Here is a 15,993-nt window from a genome sequence, read left to right on the forward strand (position 1 = left end):
CATCTGTTTCAAGGTCAAGCGAAGATTGGCACTAAAACAGATCCACATTTGCAATTCCAGTAATCACACAAAGTCTTTGCGGTTTAATTTACTAATCCACAGAGGTGGACTGGTAACCTACCTCAAGAGACAAGGGCATAACTGTTCCTTTAATTGAGTTGATTTTGTGTGACTAAAAGACCACATAAATTATATATAATGATTTAAAACTGGAGAAATACCTCTAACGCTATAAAAATCAAAGCGATGTACCTTTTCTTCTTTACTCTCTCGTGTAGCGCACCACCCCCAAGGGTCCTTCTCTATGATGGCTGCCATCGTGCTTGAGTCTCCGGGACCCATCGCCGTGGAAGTGTAAGCTGGCTGGGCCCCCCACCCCTTCCCAGTAAGTAGAGTAATGGGCCTGCAATTACTTGTTTTTTAGTGTGTTACACAATAGGTAATTTCATAGACCTCTACAGCAGTTTATAAATAATAAATAAATAATTAATAATAATAAATAATTTATAAGTATTTAAAAATATTGGTCAAATTTGTCTATACTAGGAAGGGGAGCAAGCAAACCTCAAGCAAAAAAATTCGTACATACACCATGGCATTAAGGTCTAGGACCAAAACAGGACAGCCTCTGCCTAAAGCTTAGCTCCGCATTGTTTGCTTTAAAAAGAGTTACAGGAATTGCCGTTTGGGGTGGTTCTTCAGAAGGTAACCTTCGCCGAGTCCTGCTTATGCAGAAAAAAGTAATAAGGCAGGATTAGAGTCAAGAGATAGCTGCAGAGATATTCTCTTAAACCTTGAGGATCCTGACTGTGACATCAATTTATATCCTGAAAACCATCCTAAAATGCATTACCAATGACCCTCCAAAACAAAGACATCTTCATAACCATAACATCAGAAGAGCAGCTGTTCAATAAGCTACCAGATAGGCTGAAAAGAGACAACACTGCTGCCATGAAGAGGACTCTTCGATGCTGACTGGGAGAGAGCGCTTTTCTACACGCTGAACGAGTTCTTCACATGGAATGATCAACTTTAAATTGGAATATGACCTCATCCAAATCATAAATTTCCCTAATCCTTTTTTTTCTCTTTACATGACTCTGTAACATATCTCAAAGACATTGTTAATAAAGAATTGTCTATTGTCTGTTGTCATATTGCCAGAAGCAGCTGCCTTTTACCCTTCTTGTCTTATTGTTTCAGATGATACGCTACTATGTCGTAGGAAGTGCCGACATTTGATATTCTTGATTATATCTCACTTTTGCCTGTGCCGGTGTGACGTGTTTGACTCGACTTCCAGTGCTTGTGATTTGCATCCAGTGCAAGAGACAACATTGGGTCTTATTTTCTCCTGTCTTCACATATGTTTTAATTCATTTTCTTTATTTTTTTTAATAGCATTGCCGCACATTGTAATTTTTATGTACTAGTTTGTCTTCTCACCAGATGGAGAGGATAGATTTCAATCTTCGGACCGCTGTGTTATAACATTTTGTAATATGTAACGATGGCTAATGTCCGAAATCCTATTATCCTTTAGAACCTTTGAACATCAATAACAAATAAGCAAGTTGTTTTCACCATTTCTCTACTGTTATTAAAAAAAATTTTTCTTCCCAATTATGTCAGTCATTCAAGTTAAAATTGTTATATTGTTATTGTTAGTCAACTCATCAAATTGCATTTTCCCATCATGCTTTCCAGTTAGCAATAAAAAATATTAGTATTTCAGGAAAACTATTTAAAAACGTTACAGTGCCATAAAAAGTAAAATATATAAATTAAATATCCAGGATCCCAGTTGAGGTGAATTACCCGGGGCATGGTTTAAGCGAAAGAAACAATTAAAATGAGAAAATAAGGATGAAGACAACTTTTGAACCAGGTCAACAGTTTTTATAAACTGTATTCCATAATTTTTACCTATTTGTAGGTCCTTTAAGTTATTTTTAAAATCGGATTCTAGTTGTTTCTTATACTGTTTACTTCTTCTTTTTATTTATCAGATTACATTATCATCCAGCAAGATAGTATTATTATTGTACTAATAAGAACAAATGTTCATACTGTAACGCTTACAATTATGCACAATCTTTCAATTACTTTCCAAAATGTTTAATTTATAAATTTGAGCAAGAATAGGTGGTCAGAAATCATATGAACCCTTTTCCAGTAGGTAAAACTTTGATTACAAATCTAATCTTCAGTTGGAATGCTTGTTCTTCTAATTGTTCTTCAGTTGGCGTCAGCACATTGCAGACTCTCAAAGGCTGCACTTTGGAAGTATGAAAAAGAGTTAGCATTTTATAGATCAGCAGGCTTGCAATAAGTTGAAAAAACTGACCAGATAGGGTAAAATTTGTTCTCAATCAAAAGTAATTGACACATTAACATACAAGAGCATTAAAAACAATATAGTGAATTGTTTTGTTTCGCTAAAATATTTGGATTTCAAAAATTCTTTAAATTAGAGACATTTCAGGAGAATCAAAGGCTATATGTTACAATGCATTATTGGTAAGATTGTTGGATAAGAACTTAACATGGGATAATCATATACAGCACATTGAAAAGAAAATATCCTCAGGGGTTATTTGTTTTATATACTCTCTCAAAATACTGTGAACTTGATACTTGAAAAATTGGTTTATTATTCTCATATACAGTCCCACATTTCCTTTCGCGTTGTGCCTTTATGGAGCAACAAGTGATAAAAACTTGCAAAAAATTTGGATATTACAGAAAAAAGCCATATGGATTATGCTTAAACTACCACCATCAAGAATCAGTAAGACATTTATTTTCGAATCTAGGCATTCTAACAATTTACGGACTTTATATATTTGGAAACGGTACTTGTAGTAAAAAAAGTAAATGACACATTACCGAAAATTGGGGGGCTTCGCACAATTACGTAACTAGGAATCGTAATCAGCTTGCAGCACCACATATAAATCTAAAAATTACCTAAAAAAACCAGAAGTAGCAGGTATTAAGTTTTATAATAGCTTACCAGAACATATTTTAAAAATTTGATAGTTTTTTATTAAAAAAAAAAAAAAAACAGTAAAACAATATCTTATAAGTAAAATCTTTGTATTCTTTTGATGAGTTTTTTATAAACTGATAGGGGGTTGTGAAATATACTGTTTAAAATAAGGTAATTTAAATTATGCCCATTTATTATGTAAATGTATGTTATGTTATGTATGTTATAGCTGACACCATTCGATGTTTGTATGTGTATGTAACTGTATATGTACAAAATTTTGAATAAAAGAAATTTTGACTTGACTTGACTTGTAATATCATTACATGTTACTCTTTTCTTTTTGAAAAATTTAGGAAAGAAATTTAATCTGAAAAAAAAAAATACTGATAATTCTGGAAAAAAATATTTGAAACTTCAAATTGAGAAATTACGATTGCAAACTAGCCATGGTTATATGTTAAAAAATTTATCTACTCTCTACATTAGGTATAAAGAAAATCAATACATAACAATGTGCTTAAACCTACAACATGTGACAATCCTCTGCCACTAAAAACCCTGACAACGGCTTTGGAATCCAGACAGGAGAAAATTAACCCAGGCACCTTTAAGGGTCCTTTTGCTTGTGCTGGAAGAACTCTGAACTAATTTTGACTAATATTCCTATAAACAACATGCAGTTTTTAGTAGTGATGAATCTTTTTTCAAAAAAACATTGTTTATTTTTAAAACTTTTGAGAGCCCAATGAAGAAAAACTTAAATGATAAACATCTGTTACAAATTTCAATAATATATGACAATGATTTGATTAATGTTTATAATCACTTAAGATGAAATTATAATTACTTCTATTTAAAGTAATTAAAAGTTTTTGTGTTGCAATATATACTTACAGCATTGAATTTTATCAGCCACTTTCTTCTCACTAGCCTGCACTTCAGGCGCTTTGTATTTCTCTGTTCAACTCATCTAGAATATCTCTTGTCTCCTTCGATACAGTTTTTTTAGGCCGAGCTTCAGGGTTCCCTTTAGCTTCCAGTTCATCTGAAAATCAATAAATTTTTACCTTTTGTATTAAAATAATCTTCATTCATAAAAAGTACAACACAATTAGTACACAGAATGATACAAATTCCTTCAGGAATACAGAAGAAAAACTTAAAACCAAAAATATTTAATATCCGCTATCTATTGGACAATTTTTATATTAATGAAACAGTCTTCTCTTGAGTACAATGGTCAGGTATAACATAATAAGTATTTAAAAATTGTTTAAATTTTAAAACAATTTATTCATTTTCATTATATTAAGTAATTAATTATAAATTTCCCAATGAAAATGTCTTCTTTCATAAACACTGTTAAACTAAAGTGTAATTTCCCTTGTAAATTTACTCAATTGCTTTGATGTACATGTGTTAAAAAAATGTTTTTCAATAGTACATACTCTCCATTTAAAACGTTCACAAAGATTATATTTATATAATTTTTTTTTACTTGGTTGTATGTATTTTGCACATATATGTAAAAAAACTGTTAAAGCATTTTGCATAATAAAGCCTTAAAATCCATTCCACAATACCTTAAGATAAATTTGGTCCCCATGCTGGACTAAGGAAATGGTAAGAGGAGTAATGGTAAGCGTGCGATCTCTAGAGCCCCACACCTTATTTTAAGAAAGAGTGAGTGAGACCCATGTCTGCTGTGAACATCCTAAATACATAAATACTTTATTAGTACTAATTAAGTCTGTCAAAATACTTTACTGGAGAGTTAGTTTAGTATGTACAATATGTTAAAATAAATTTGCTGAGTTTTAATATGTCTTATTCTAGACATCCTGTACAAAGCAAGAATATAAAAAGAACTGCTTTTTCTTACAGAGTTAAAATACGGCCCTTGGTTAAAACTGATCATAATAGTGAGCTTTAAGAATTTGATTTATTTACTTTTGCTAATGTACATTGAATATTAGCTTTAAAAGCAATTTTCAGTAATTAATAAAAATAAAATACACAAACAAGCAGGACTAACAGTTTTATTCATATTTTTATAATTATGTAAATGAGATATCACAATTGAAAAAATACAAATTAATTTATATTGGAGATGTAGCCTCAAAAGGTGTTTGATAAATTATATATACAATAATAAACCTTTTTTTACACTTTATGATGTATTTATTTTTATATCATCTTCTTCTGATTCGTAGAGTTTGAAATGTACATTGTACGAAATAAAAATACATCAAAAAGTTTTTAAAGGTTTATTATTGTATATAAATTCAATTTAACTAAATTCTTACCTTCAGTTTCTACTCTTAGATTGTTCTTGATATGATGAAATGTAGTCAGGTTGAATTTTGTCAGATTTGTAGGATCTTGAAGTGTGATTAAGTCTGATTTTTTTGTATGGTTCATCGGTGAGCAAATCCTTCCAAGATTTTGTCTTTATATTCAATTGTTCTATAGCCTACGCAGGACAAAACGAATTAATAGTTTGCTAATTAGATTTCCACTTCATGTGATGAAAATTATTTACTATCTAAAATCTAGTGGTGTAAAATCCTTTGGAAACCTTAAACCTATTTTAAGTACACATAGTTTTGGGAGTCATATACTGTTAATGAGGTGGGAAGTGGGGATTGGGGAGGATATAAAATAACAAGTGTTTACACTGGCTACAAACAAGCTACACATTATAAATAAGATAGCAACACATTCAAGTGTTTAACGCCTTTACATGGGTTTTTCTTATTGTCTGTGTGTTTTGTGTGTATGTTACTCAATAACACAAAGGACTACTGTACCCAATTGTATTGAAATTTTACATTTTCCGCGCTATACGCCCCACACGTCTTGAAAGTTTCCTTTTTTGGCATAATCAGCAGATAGTGTGTCAACACACTGTGAAGTGTTTATAAACACTGTTTCACACTCCTTCAGAATTGAGGGACCCAAAACACAGCTTTTTAAACTTAAATCTAAAATGGACCAGGAGATTGAAATATTTTTGAGTGATTATCCCATAGCTCAGGAATGTTCAGAATGCAATTTAAAAGGAATATGCCCACGATCAAACCCTGTTTTTCAGTAGGAAGTTGTGTGTGAAACTGTGGGTAACTGCTAGTTAATATCTAATAAAATTGTTATTTTAACAATTAAAATGTTATTTTGACATCTATTGTCCCATAAAAGAGTTAAAAAAATTAAAGTAAAACAAAAATGGTTTTATCCTACAAATTTTCTACACATAACATTATAAATGTTTTATTATTTTTTGAATTTTAAAACAGTCTAAGAGCCTAATTGATACGCTTAATCATAACTAAGCTAAAAAAAATACAGAAAACCCAAGCAAGATACATAAACTGACTCGATTCAGGTCTCATTGGTAACTAAAGACACTAAGACTAAGTTAACGTGGGGAATAATTGACAAAGTTAATTTGCTTTGAGGTACAAATATTATTCTAAAACATTTTATGGCAAATTAAAGGGTTCAAAAACCAATAATTTGTACTATCAGTACTTCAATGAATGTTGGTAAAGATCTTTCTATAACAGTCGAAACTTTTTATAGATTAAACCCCTGCTTATGTAAAGGAATGATATGAACACGGAGTAATATAATACAATAATCACTCCTTAAATCAATGTCTGAAACTATTCAAACAAGTTCGGGCTCATAACACAAGGGGAGTTAGATTCTATGTAAGAACAAAACGAGTTGAATTAAAATCAACAAAAACTGGCACTTGTTTATCTTTTTAAAATTAACGCATAGGTATAATGATGTAATGGAAGCAGGAGAGCTTGTAAAAAGTTGTTTTATAGTTTGATGACACCTGAAGAAGAGAGCAGAAACTAGTTCTGTACTGTAACAGTTTATGTAACATATTGGAATGATGAAATCATAAATCCCAATGTTCTTTCAAAATTGTCAAAATGAACTTTAAACCTCTTCTGCTTCATAAGATGAACAAACAGGTATCTTACGATTTTTTTTTTCAAAAAATAATTAATATGTTAGTTCATTTATACATCTACAATATTTTCAAAATGTTACTTAATTTCATAGATAATTAGGGATTACAGAGTTTAGAATCCAAACTTATTATAAATAACAAACAAATTTAATAAAAAATAATTTGGGTCTAGACTTAGCATGTTCCTGATCTCAGGTAGTGGTTTGACTGTAGAACCACCAGAGGAAAATCCCAATATTGTGATAAAACACATGTAAATTTAAAAAATTTTGGATTGATGTTCGATTATTGTTTACTGGTTTCAATTGGAGAGGCAGTACGTCGGTTTGTCCCCCAAAAGAAAGATTTTATACGTTTTAGTAATTTTTCAATTTAGTTTGTGAATCATGCGTGTTGAGTAAATATTTGAAAACAAATGTAAGTTTAAAAGGAAATAAAGCTGTCTAAGAATAATAACAGTGTTCTACTCCTGATGTTACATAAATAGTATTTTCTGCGATTTTTCAATGGTTATTATTAGACAGTTAAACATTTTCAAGTGGTTTTAAAAAGTACTCTGCTCCAATACTACAAAGCACATTAAAGGTTAAATATGAAGAAACAATTAAAAAAAAAGCAAATAAAACTATGTCCAAAATAAGGTTGAAAATTACCTTTCCAGGAGATAACCACTGAGCATGTGACACGCCTACCAAATCCATATTATCTCTAGCTCCATCACAACCTTTTTAGGACGAGCGGGCTAATTATTGCCTGCAAAGTTCGTTAACCTGGAAGATGATGTAGGCTATACATAGTCGGCACTAGTCTTACTGAAGAAGACAAACAGGCCACTTTTTGTTTTAATGTATTTATAAAGTATTTGCATTTCCCCCATTTTTAACTTTTGTCTTTTTTCATTTACAACCCTCAAACAAATTTGTCACTTCTAAAAGTATTACAGAAAAAATGTAATAAATGTTTGCCGCATTTTAGACACCCCCTGTACACATACTGTATTAACTCAGCTAATGACACTATAACCCTCTTTCCAGACGTAAATGATTACAGTAATACCTCGTACGAGAAGACATTGCCCGGTTGTTTGCCACAGCTACGATGTGGGACTTGCTTGGTAAGATTCTTGTTGTACAACACAGGGCAGTGGTACTCGTCCTGGGGGCATTTTTTATAGAAGTTCAGCTTTATCAGAGACTTGGAGTCCAACGGCTTAGAACATTAATATAAATGTTTTGCAAGAGAAGTTCCACCGTTACTAGTAAACTATATTTTTAATTAAAAACAAAAAAGTAATGGCTCTGATCAAATCAATTTTAAAATATAAACAATAGTTAAGAAAAAATAACATTCTTTTTTAATAACGTCAAAGTCTTCTGGTTTAAACTGTGTCAAAACCTTTGTTACAAAACTAAAAAATATTGAAATATTTCCGACCTCATGCTGTGGAGAACCATCTCCAGTTTAACAGATATTAAACCTCAGTTATTTTAACATTTGTTGTTGCTCTGACTAAAGGCTCTCCAAAAGTGAGGCGAAGTATTTCAATAATTTGATTGTGTAAGCAAATATTTCGACACAGTGTGAACCATGAGAGTTAGATGTCAGTTATGACATCGGCATTGATAAACCAAAAAACTAAAATATATTCATTATAGTACATTTTTAGAACATAGACTAACAAACCCAAATAAAACTGAAACAGTTCCAGATTAGAGAATTTAATTGTGTTTTAGTAATTACACTGAAGGAAATTAATTTTTTTATAGGATTGTTATATTGAATGAAAAATTTGCAAAATATTGCACTAATGGAGAATAATTTTTTAAAAGAAAAAAATATATTTACTTTAACAACAATTTTATTTTATTTAATGCTTGCAATTTTTGATATAAGAATCATCTCTGTTTTCCTTGAGTTTGAATTTTGTTTGTCCTTACAGATAGAAAAAAAAAAACATCAAACACTGTAGGTTAATTTTTTATTAGATAGGTTATTTAAAATTTTTAATACCAGTATCAATTATGTGAATGTTAAGTTTAGCTCCAGTTTTACCTTCCTTTGAGTGCAGTGTCTGGAATCTGAGCTGATATTAGAGACACCTAGATCACAAAATCAGGTGTAAACTAGTTGGAAGTTGTATCCCTTCAGACAGACTGGACTCCAGATTCCAGGAATTAAGTCTGTGACGGCATCAGATTTTCAGATGCTCCACTAAGGGGAAGATGAACTCAACTCAAACTTAACATTCACACATTGAATCAACCCTTCTCATTATATTGTTATGAGTATCCATTATAATAAAACAAACTTGGACTTTAGAACAATAGGTAAAACCCATTCACAATCCAATTTTTGTCGGCGGCCCATATGACTGTTGAACCTGATCTAATAACAAAAGTTCATATTGGTAATGGGCGTGATACCCAGGTACTTGGTTTCGCCCAATACCTCTGACGACTTGCAATGGCACAATCGTTTTAATTCTCCACTTCCCTGTTTTGCTAGGACCAAGAGACAAATCAAGGTCCCCTCCATCTACACATTTTTACCGAAAGCATGTTTAGCTACAGCTGGGCCTGATCAACGGTTATATGTGGATATCAGTGCCCAATGTCATGTGAAGCGTATAACCAACAAGCAGGATTTAATCAAGCACACATAGACCTACCATCCATAACCCAGCAACAACCGACTACAAAGTAAAGCTACTTAAAGAACAGTTTTCATTACCTTTCCAGAAACAGGATTGATCTTGTATTTCTTAAGAAATCCCAAAATAGCTTCCAACTCAAATATGTTTCCTTCTCGGTCACAGTAAGGGTTTTCAAACGGCTGCTGAAGACTAACACAGCAATGGTCAAATGGGAAGTCTCCGAAAAGTTTGACTTCTCTGGACCCGCCTTTTTTACCGCCATACAATGTTGTCCACTCATTGTAAGTCAGGTAGCTAAGAAACAAAAAAGCAGACAATATTATATTTATTAGTCTTTAGGTAATTAATTTTAAGAAGTAAGTTCGGTAGAGTCACCTAAAGATGAAATCATTGATTTTGAAAAGCCTTTCATAAAATACCAATTTACGTTGGAAATTATTGATTATTACTAGTTGTAATGAAATTAAAATTTTCCCAGGAATCTTCAGGTACGTTAATTATAAGCAAGTTGTGCATATATAAAATTAGAATGTAAGGTATAGTTTAGACCTGCTCATGTATTAAATTGATCTTTTCAATACTATAGGCCTATATTACGTTTCTAGGCGGATTACGGATATAAAATTTGTTTGCATTATTTTCAAATTCGTTTTATCCATATCGGTGACGAGATTCACGTTATTAACCTATTGCAATTATCCTCTTGAACAAAACAATATAGGTTTAGTGGAGTGAAAATGACAAATAAAAGTTGTAGAACATTAAAAGTAGAACTAATTTCTTTCAAGATAGTAAGGAGTTGTTATGGTTAGATGAATTTACAATAATGCTTACTTCGTCAAGTGGATTTCCGAGATCTCAATAAATAACTGGAGACATTCGTGATCAAATCCTCTAGAATTTGGTTTTTTTCAATGTTAGTTACTGCCTCGAGGGACGTTTTTCATTAATTTTCATCAGCACACACTACCTTGGTACTGCGGCAGACTGGGCTAATGGTCAGACGCACTTGTATATGCCTGATATGAACTTTTCTCAGAAGGTCATTAATACCATTGTTATTAAACCAAAACCCCCTGAATTCACTATTAAATATTAGATATAAAAAAACAGCATGATGTCTGATGTTAACAATGACTAATACAACATTGATTCATGATCAAAACAAAATGATGTAACGCTCAGTGCAGATGTAGAGGATATGTTGTTCTGCATGAAAAAAGTAAGTTGTATTTTTAATCCTATTACAACTTTTGTTATTTGTCATTTCCACTCCTCTACACATTGTATGGTTTTGTTTAGGAGGGTAATTGCAATAAATAACCGTGAAACTCGCATTTTGCCACTTTACAGGTATTTCATGATTATCAGATAAGGCTTTATATACGTTAGAAATGGCAGCAGTCCAATAAGCAGCCACCACCACAATCCATTGAATCATAATCCATCAATATTTTATTTTATTAATTTAAATAATATAATACCGTATATAATAATTTAAATAATATTTATTTTTATCAATATTTATTATTTTTTCTAAATACATGCTTGTTAAATAATTGCAAACAAAACTTGTCCTGTTCAAAATTACTCGAACTAAGAAAATGAAGAAACCCACACCTCAGAAACTCTGAACACTAAAAAATTAAGAAATGAATTCCTCCTAGCACAAGAGCAATACATTCTGTATGAAAAAGCTTAGAGGACAAAACAACAAGCGGCGAGGAAATAGAAAGAATATGATCAACTACTTGAAAGGAGAAGGAAAGAAGCAACTTCTGCAAAGATCATCGATGAAGCTGAAAAAAAAGTCAGGCTATCTGGAAAATTACTAATAGTGAAAGGAAAAGTAAACAAGACCATAACACACTGTCCGAGCTGAAAGTGAATGGAAAAAATAATCGATAACCCTATGGATATAGCAAACCAACTGAATATCTACCTAACTAGTGTTGCTAAAACAACCTTAGCACAACAACCTAAGCTCAGACAGAACACAATGACGAGCAGGATTACTAACTGTCCCTGCTTGGTACTTCACCCAACCACTTTAACAGAGGTAAAACAAGTCATCCATCCAGTCAATGAAATCAAAAACCTCCTCAGGAATAGATGAACTGTCGCCAAAAAAACATTGAAGGCGATGTAAAGACGAACTTGCACAGCCACTAGTAAATATAGTCAACAAGTCTCTCTCACAGGGCACATTTCCTTCTCAGCTAAAAAATCGCTAAAAGTGCTACCAAAACATAAGAAAGGTGATAAAAAGCAACCATCAAACTATCGGCCGATTTCACTTCTGTCAGCTTTCTCTAAAATTATAGAAAAAATAGTACTGAACAGACTCCTACAACATATCAAAACCTTTAATATGCTTACAGTTCATCAACATGGCTTCAATGTGGGAAGGTCAACAGTAACAGCATTAATCAGCCTAATAGAAGGACTTACTTGTAGACAATTATAGAGGCAGGAAACACTGTGACAAACCATACTCCTAGATTACAGTAAGGCATTTGATTGCCTTAACCACGAAATGCTTTTAAAGAAATTAGAGGGAATCGGAACGTGACCGGTGACCGTGTTGACCGCAAGGTGGTTTAAGAGTTACTTTGGAAGGCAGAAACCCAAGTGGTTGAAATAAGTCATACAGATCACAAAGGGACAATGCAAACAATTCGGCCGGAAAGCCAAAAGCTAGATAGAGGTGTCCCGCAAGGATCAGTCCTGGGCCCTGTCCTGTACATCATTTTCACCAGTGACATGCCAAATTTCCTTGAGCGGCACTGCTCATTGCTTATGTATGCAGACGACACAGTTCTTATAAATAGTACAAAAAACCCCTGAAGAACTGGAAATTAAAGCATACATAGCATTTAACATGGCACTTGAGTACTGCCATAGCAATGATTTGGCTGTTAATGAGAGTAAAAAGCACACAACTCTCCTTTGGGACCAAAAAAACGGCCAAGTAACTGAAATACCTGGACTAAACCAAACTGAATATGCTAAACACCTAGGCCTCACCATTGACTCAGACCTGTCATGGAGCCTCCATGTGGATACGGTATGCTCTAAAAACTCAGTTCTGGTGTATTCGTTATAAAAAGACTTAAATCGATCACAGAAAGATCAGAGCATACTCCGAAAACAGCATACTTTGTTCTTGCTGAGTCACATCTTCGATATGGCCCTTGTACTATGGGGAAACTCTTCCAAAACAAACCTCCAAAGAGTACTGATACACCAGAAGAAAATCATCAGAGCCATGCTGGGTCTAGGTCCTCAGGAGTCCTGCTGAGGAGCTTTTATAAACTTAAAAATCCTTACAGTGGTAGCTCTCTACATTCTTGAGGTAATCCTCCATGCTGCACTTTAAGATATCCCCAGAAGAAACAACCTACATAACCACTTCACAAGAAACGGTAGCGACTATGTTCTTCCCAATCACAGACTGGCACTCTATAAGAAGAAGCCCTCACACATCGGTGCCAAACTTGCCAACACCTGCCTGATGAGCTGAAAATTTCCAGGGCCAATCAAGAATATGAGACAGCGGCTTATCAACTGGCTCCTAGTTCGACCCCTTTACTCAATCGACGAGTACACTCGGTGGAGGGAAGACCTGGACTTTTCAAGATCAAAACTAATTTCGTACATGGTTTTATCACCTATTTGTAATGCAAGCCTAGTTTGTATTCATCAAGTTCCAACTCTTGCAAACTTTTGACGACATTTCTGTACTCAAAGTTCATGAAATAAAGAGTTTTGTCTATTGCCTATTGTCTACAACTATTTAAAATTAGTATAGTTTAACTGTTTTTATATGTAATAAAAGTAATAATTTATTGATAAATAAAAACTATGTGTATTTGTAAATGCAACAAACAAAACAGAGTAACATTTAATTACTTTTTACTATTATGAAGGATAGACATGTCTGACAGATTGTACAATAACACATGTTCATCTGCTATTGTACTTATGGCCATTACTCAATTACCATACAAATGATCCGACTTTGTTTGAATTAATTTTGAACAGTATTGCTGTCAACATATTAAAAAGAGCTGGCAATAATTAATTTAGGATATACTTTAGTAAGCGTCTACACTAGTAATTAAATTGATTTTATCAAATATTTCTATTGTTTTTATCCAATGAATAATTCATTATTGCCAATTTATTTAATTTAACATACTGATTTCAACTTATTAATTATATTCATATTTTAGTATAAAAAATAAACAACAAGAAGAACCCTGACTAATGTTATATAATGGTAATGAATATGAGGAAATTATTGAGGTATCTTTTAAAAGTGATGAGAATTTTTCAAGCTGTTGGATTTTACTCCTAGTAGTGACGCCCGTAGAACAATGAAATATTACTCTGCGTGAGAAAAGTAGTTCATATAACTTTATTAGGGAGACTTTAATAAGCGGCCCACACTCATTAGTCGATTATTATTGAGCAATTCGATGTATTTATCTAACTTCAATATTATATAATAATCGTACACAACAAGAATTATATTACATTAACAAAAAAATAATAAAATTACAGTTCTTAATAAAAATAAATATGACAATGAGAATAACAAATAAAAAATAAACTTTTGTCTATATTTATAGATTGCCTGAATATCAGTGAGTAAATACTTTTGTGAAATAGAGAAAAGGATTCTCCTCAGGCAGATGTATATTCAATATGTTTCTTACCTTTTTTTATGTTTGATGATATAGAGCAATATATAAAACAGTTTTCAACATTTTAGAATTGAAGAAAAAAAACAAAATATATTTACACCATTTACATTAGGTTTTTGGTTTTCTCACTCTGAGTCACTTAAGATTCAACATAATCACTCAACATCAGATTCCATGAGAATATTATAAATATTACTAGATCCACATGGATCAGCCATTACTAGTTTTAAAATGAAACTAATTATATTAAAATTGGACACAAATCACGTATAACGCACTCCCGAACAAAACAAGAAACCGGCAATCTCCGCTACACAGATATATCGAGCACAATGACAGCTTATAAAGTTAAGCTGGTTGCCATTTTCTAGATACAGCACAAAAGATAATCAAAGACCACTAAAATTTAAAAAGCAACTCATAAGCAATAGATTGATATATAATTTAAAGGTCTATGACCGGTTTTATCACCAATTAATTGCATGGTATATTACGAATCGACCATGTTAGTGTCGATTTGCACTTTAGAAGTGACCTCATCGACACCAAATGGGTCGACCGACACTTCCAGGGTAAACAAAAAACTCATCTTTTGCCACATGAAGCGTTAAACTCTCAATTACAAAAAATGTTAATGGACTAATTTTAATGTTAATCTTCTTGTAACGTAACATTATCGAAGATGAATTATATATATATATATATATATAATTATGATAATAGCAATCAAATGAGTGTAGACTGCTTATTAAAGTCTCCCCATAATTTATTGTAAATTACTATATCTGGAAATGTTTTTGTATTCAATATTTAGGTATTTCTAATCAATAATACATGGTTCTCTGATTCGATTGTGATGGTTGCCGCTTATTTTATTGTACCGTAGCCTTAGAAACTATCTGCTTAGTTAGTGTTAACCTATGGTGTTCTCTTAGCCTATGGGTCTTCTCTCTTCAGAATGAGTATCACACATGTAGGCTATATTACTCTTCTCAGACAGTAAATTGTTATTTTAAGTACTATTAGAGTATAACACATTTTGAGTCAGATTTGGTAAAAAGTTAACTCATATTTTAACTTACAGTTTATCCTTTTGATGCTGCCTTTTACCCATGTCTAACTTACAGTTGTATATTTAATGTTACACTCAGGCAGGCCTAGATTAGAATGTGTTACCACTTGCACACAAAAACCTATTATAATATCTATAGATTACAGTCGTACACTAACATTAAACACTAATGCTTTCATTTTCAATAAATACAAATAACAAGGTAAGACAAACCACTTGGTAGCATATCATTGTACTAGTAAAATGACAGAAACGCTAACGAAACCAGACACAGCACAGACACAACACTGAACACTAAAAAAAATCATATTTACATTTCAAAGCCAAAAACAGCTGCAAAGTTTCTAAGAAATACTCTGACACAGAGAAAAGAAAAATCCGGGTGAATAACAAACATAAGGAAAGTGCATTCTTTATTTTATGTACTTATTTTAGTGTTTAAAGGATTAACGACAGGGTCAAGGGGTAATTTTTTACTAGCTACTAATTCGGCAATCTTAATAGTTTATTTGCTACTAAAATAGCTCCGTGTCATGCCGATTATAAGTATAACTAGCATATTGTAAACAAGAC

At 32.3% G+C, this 15,993-nt stretch overlaps 1 protein-coding gene and 1 long non-coding RNA gene across 2 annotated transcripts; both read right to left on the minus strand.

Moving 5' to 3' along the window:
• Positions 1-4,007: 4,007 nt before the first annotated feature.
• LOC124374838 lies at positions 4,008-8,072 on the minus strand. Its single transcript, XR_006923616.1, has 3 exons — positions 8,043-8,072; positions 5,305-5,471; positions 4,008-4,043 (listed from the first exon to the last, which is right to left on the minus strand). It is a non-coding gene; the product is annotated as an uncharacterized LOC124374838 (long non-coding RNA).
• A 7-nt stretch (positions 8,073-8,079) lies between these two features.
• On the minus strand, positions 8,080-15,702 carry LOC124374837 (RING-type E3 ubiquitin-protein ligase PPIL2-like). The gene is made up of 4 exons (XM_046832984.1): positions 15,431-15,702; positions 9,717-9,933; positions 8,137-8,195; positions 8,080-8,092 (listed from the first exon to the last, which is right to left on the minus strand). Exons 1-4 carry the CDS (start codon positions 15,460-15,462, stop codon positions 8,080-8,082), a joined length of 321 nt encoding a protein of 106 aa, XP_046688940.1. The 5' UTR covers positions 15,463-15,702.
• Positions 15,703-15,993: the final 291 nt, after the last annotated feature.

This window comes from Homalodisca vitripennis, unplaced genomic scaffold (genome assembly GCF_021130785.1).
Source record: "Homalodisca vitripennis isolate AUS2020 unplaced genomic scaffold, UT_GWSS_2.1 ScUCBcl_10440;HRSCAF=19334, whole genome shotgun sequence".
NCBI classification, from domain to species: Eukaryota; Metazoa; Arthropoda; class Insecta; order Hemiptera; family Cicadellidae; genus Homalodisca; species Homalodisca vitripennis.

Excerpts from the sequence above, each read along its gene's own strand:
- LOC124374837 (XM_046832984.1), bottom strand. The coding sequence starts at position 15,462 with ATGGGTAAAAGGCAGCATCAAAAGGATAAACT. Across the intron at positions 9,934-15,430 it reads CAGCATCAAAAGGATAAACT|CTACCTGACTTACAATGAGT; the intron begins GTAAGTTAAAAT and ends TTTGTTTCTTAG. Across the intron at positions 8,196-9,716 it reads TCAATCCTGTTTCTGGAAAG|CCGTTGGACTCCAAGTCTCT; the intron begins GTAATGAAAACT and ends TAATGTTCTAAG.